Genomic DNA, 3,888 nt, shown 5'->3' with positions numbered 1-3,888 from the left:
ATCATTATAAAAAATAATATCTAAATTATATTATATATGAAATTCATGATAAACAGATATTTTTAATATATAAATTATATTTTAACATTGAATAGTTTAAATTGTGACATAATTTTATTTTTAACCATAGATGCTGTATTTTAAAAAACATATTGAAATTCGATTTAGAGATAACAATGTAAAGATGGTAGTTTGAGGTGATTGAGAAATAAAACAGCTTGGCCATTGTATGAAATGCACTTTTATGAAAGAAGATGAAGAATATTGAGAATATTTAACTGAAATAAAGAAAAAAGTAAGAGACTTACTTTTTATATTGAGGATTTTAATTTATAATATAAGAACAAAATATTTTTAAAAAATCTAATAATCAAAATAACATTAGAAACAAGCATTAAATTTATAATATAAAAACAGTAATAAGTTAATTCGGGTTAATTTAGTATTATCAGACTTGAAAAGTGTACATTTCGGTGTCTAGCCCTATAATGATTGAAATACTCTTTTTATGATTTTATCTAACCTGAATAATAAATCAACTGGTATTTTTTTTAGTCAAGATGGAGTCGGATCGATCAAATTCATTTGTTTTCTCTTTCGAAGGAAAATCCATTTGTCAAAGAGAATTATGATGGTGTGGTTGTTCCATGATTCGTGTTTTCGTTAAGATGGGCCTCAAAGGGGCCTACATTTCGGAGTCTTATTTAAGGGTTATTACTTTTTGCACTACTTTTTCTAACAATAACTCCTATTTTTTTAAATTGTTATTCCAATAATATTTTTTTATATGCATTTGGTTTCATTGTTTTGAAAATTAAAATCTGAAATCCTGTAAAAATAATTTGACTTTCCAAATTTAATTTCCAAAAAAAATATAGTTTTTAATTTTAATTTTCTGAATCAATTCTTTCCACATTCAAGAAATAAGGACATGCTTACTTTTATTTTCATTTCCTATTTTTATTTTTTATTTCCAATTTTAATTTACAAAAGATTCACCTTATTTTTAATTTTTTTTAATGTTTTTAAAAATATATTTATTTATACAGGAAACAGAAAAAAAATTGCCCAGTACGTATTATCTCAATCTCTTATCTCACAACAAATAGAAAAGGATTTCTCACAACTTCTTTAGTTTATTCGAAAAAATAAACCCCATAAGTTATGCTAAATTAACTTTGATTTGGTTATAAATAGCATCTTCACCGTTATATGTTAAACTAAATTAATTAGTGAGACCAGAATTCCTATTATATAGTTCATTCTTCATGTAAAAATTACACCATCATTCACAGTCACAGTTATAGTTTTTAAAGTACTTTTTTTAGAGGAAGTCTTTAAATTACTTGTAAATATAAATAAAAAATATAGTTATTCTAATTATAACTTAAATTCAACAAATATTTCAATTGCAAACTAAACCCCATTTCACACATTTCGGAAAGGATATTCCCTCCGCAAACGAATTTGTTCCAACTTTTTCAATAGTTAAGAATGGGGGTTGATTTAAGGTTCTCTTAAGAAGACTCGTTATATATGGTCAACCTCAACCTCAATAGTCGATGCTTTGTGAGAACCTCCACAAAGATTCCATTATTGCCTTCCTCCACCTCCTTAAGGTTAACATGGTGTAGAATTGGTGAACAAGAATAAGAGGGAGAAGAAGGTACTTGGAAGTGAAAAAGGCAATACAAACTAAGGAAGAATATCAGAAAAAACTTCAAAACCACAGTGGTTGTGGGTTGTTGGAGATACAGAAGAATAAGATGAAAATTCATGAAGATAGAAGGCAACAATAGTAAAAAAAAAAAAAAAAAAGTCGACCCTATTTAAGGCAATTTTACAGGAAAAATTGACATTTCAACCTTGAAAGTAAGGGTAAATAAAGTGCCTCGATTCAAAATTTGAATTGCCATGATTGTTGCATGAAATTATATATGGTGGTTGTCTTAAGGCCAACTTTGCATAATGGGCTACCTCAACCTAAGGTGTTGCATCAACTGAAGTGTTGAGTGAAGTCAGCACGTAAATGGAAGATCACTGGAATTGTATCTAAATTTAGAGTTACCACGGGGTTATAAGAAAAAAGAGAGTAATAATATTACTTGTGAGAAGTGTTGTTTATAGTTTCATGCTCAATCAATTTTAAATGTTTTCTTTCACCACATCTTATTCCCATTTTATTTATTTATTTCAATGTAAAAAGAAAAAAACTAAAAAGCCAGCGATGAATGGATATTTGATGACTAGTGCCCACTAGTTCATGAAGTTTGTGGTGTAGAATGATAGAGCCTAATTAGGCCATTGGTCCCAAACCTAAAGACCCGAACCCCACCATCAATCACCCCAACCAAGCTGGACCTACTTTCATTTTCTGTTCCTTTCATACACCATCCCCTCCCCTAACTTCCACTCGATCATCCCACACCGTCCATGAAATACAACCATTACTTAATTTACCCAGAAACAAAAACTCAAGCGATCTATCACAGCACATGCTGCAGTCATATCGTCTCACTCTCCAAACAAACACCATCGATCAACATTCAAAAAATATATATATAATAATATTCCTTGAGGGTACTACGTACGTATACAGTACAAAATTACAAACCTCAGGCTTCGAAATTAATAACCGAAACCTCTTATAAATTATATTTACCTCCAAAATTCACAAAAACAAATCTCGGCTAAAAATACATACCAATTACAGTAACAGAAGTAGAACCAAAAAGGGTTTAAAACCAAAAAAAAAAAGAAGAAGATTCGGTTCGGTGAGTGAGAGGGCTATGGTTTTTTCTTTTTTAGTCTTGGAAACCGGTTTTGGCCCAAATGGCGTTTCGGAGCGTGCTGAGATCCCTTCCCTTTAGGGTTCTCCCAACACCCTCATGCACGGAGAACGAAGCTACCCTATTCCTCGCAAGAAACTCGTGCGGTGGCACCCTCCCACTCCTCTCATCATTGTAACTCTCGTTGTCGTCGTCGTTGTCGCTGTGGAAGTTGTTCTTCCTCCGGTACTCGTCCCCGAGGATCTTGGACCAGTCGGGGATGTTGACCGGCACCGAAGCCGGATCACCGGAGGAGGAAGAGGGTTTTTTCTTGGCCGAGGAATTAGAGCCGCGGCCGTGAAGCGATCTGCGGAACTCGAACGAGTTGTTGGCTCGGGCCGAGTTGTAAATCTCCGACTCGTCGAACTCGAACGCGGATTCCAAATCCATGGTTAAGGATACAGAGTCGTGTATATCTGAGGCCACAGGGAGAAAACGGTGGCTTCGTGAAGTGAAGTGGTTTTTTCTGCTGGCCATTATTGTAAGCATGCAAGTGGTGATTCTATAACGTTGTTGTTGTACGTGTGGAACTGTGGAAATTTCTTCTGTTGGTTGCTTCCGCTATATATCTCTGTGTGCTAGGTTGTTTGTAGTTGCTTCGTCGATGGCTTTCTTTTCTTTTTCTCCTACGTTGTTGTTGTTGTTCATGGTTCCTTTGATGTGCTTTTATAAAGGGTTTGGTGCTATACTCGCCTTTTCTTTATTCTCGTTAGGAAAACGAAAATCGGTGTTGTATTAATATATCTCGTTTTCATTATTATTTTTTGGATAAGAACAGGAAAGAAAGAGAGAGAAGTTACGAACTGATATATTCTTGTTGTTAATATCGTGTGTCCCGTGAAAATAATATCGATAATGATAATTAATAAAGAGAAATAAAAGTGTTTTATGGACACCATTATGCTATAAGATACTTCAAGAGAAAAAGAAAAGGAGGAAAAAAATATAAATATTATAAGATTTATAAAAATAGATTAGAAACGTCGGTGGAATGTTTAAAAAAAAAACAGTTTTTTATTTTTTATTTTTATGTATTATTGCTCAAACAGAAAATGCCGCG

General features: G+C 32.8%; 1 protein-coding gene across 1 annotated transcript; it reads right to left on the bottom strand.

Moving 5' to 3' along the window:
• Window positions 1-2,541: 2,541 nt before the first annotated feature.
• Window positions 2,542-3,548, bottom strand: LOC114378566. The gene has a single exon (XM_028337193.1). The coding sequence runs from the start codon at window positions 3,315-3,317 to the stop codon at window positions 2,805-2,807; it is 513 nt and encodes a 170-aa protein (XP_028192994.1). The 5' UTR covers window positions 3,318-3,548; the 3' UTR covers window positions 2,542-2,804.
• Between the last annotated feature and the right edge of the window lie 340 nt (window positions 3,549-3,888).

Source organism: Glycine soja, chromosome 12 (assembly GCF_004193775.1).
Source record: "Glycine soja cultivar W05 chromosome 12, ASM419377v2, whole genome shotgun sequence".
Taxonomy (NCBI): Eukaryota; Viridiplantae; Streptophyta; class Magnoliopsida; order Fabales; family Fabaceae; genus Glycine; species Glycine soja.
This window is presented reverse-complemented; position numbering and strand designations above follow the sequence as displayed.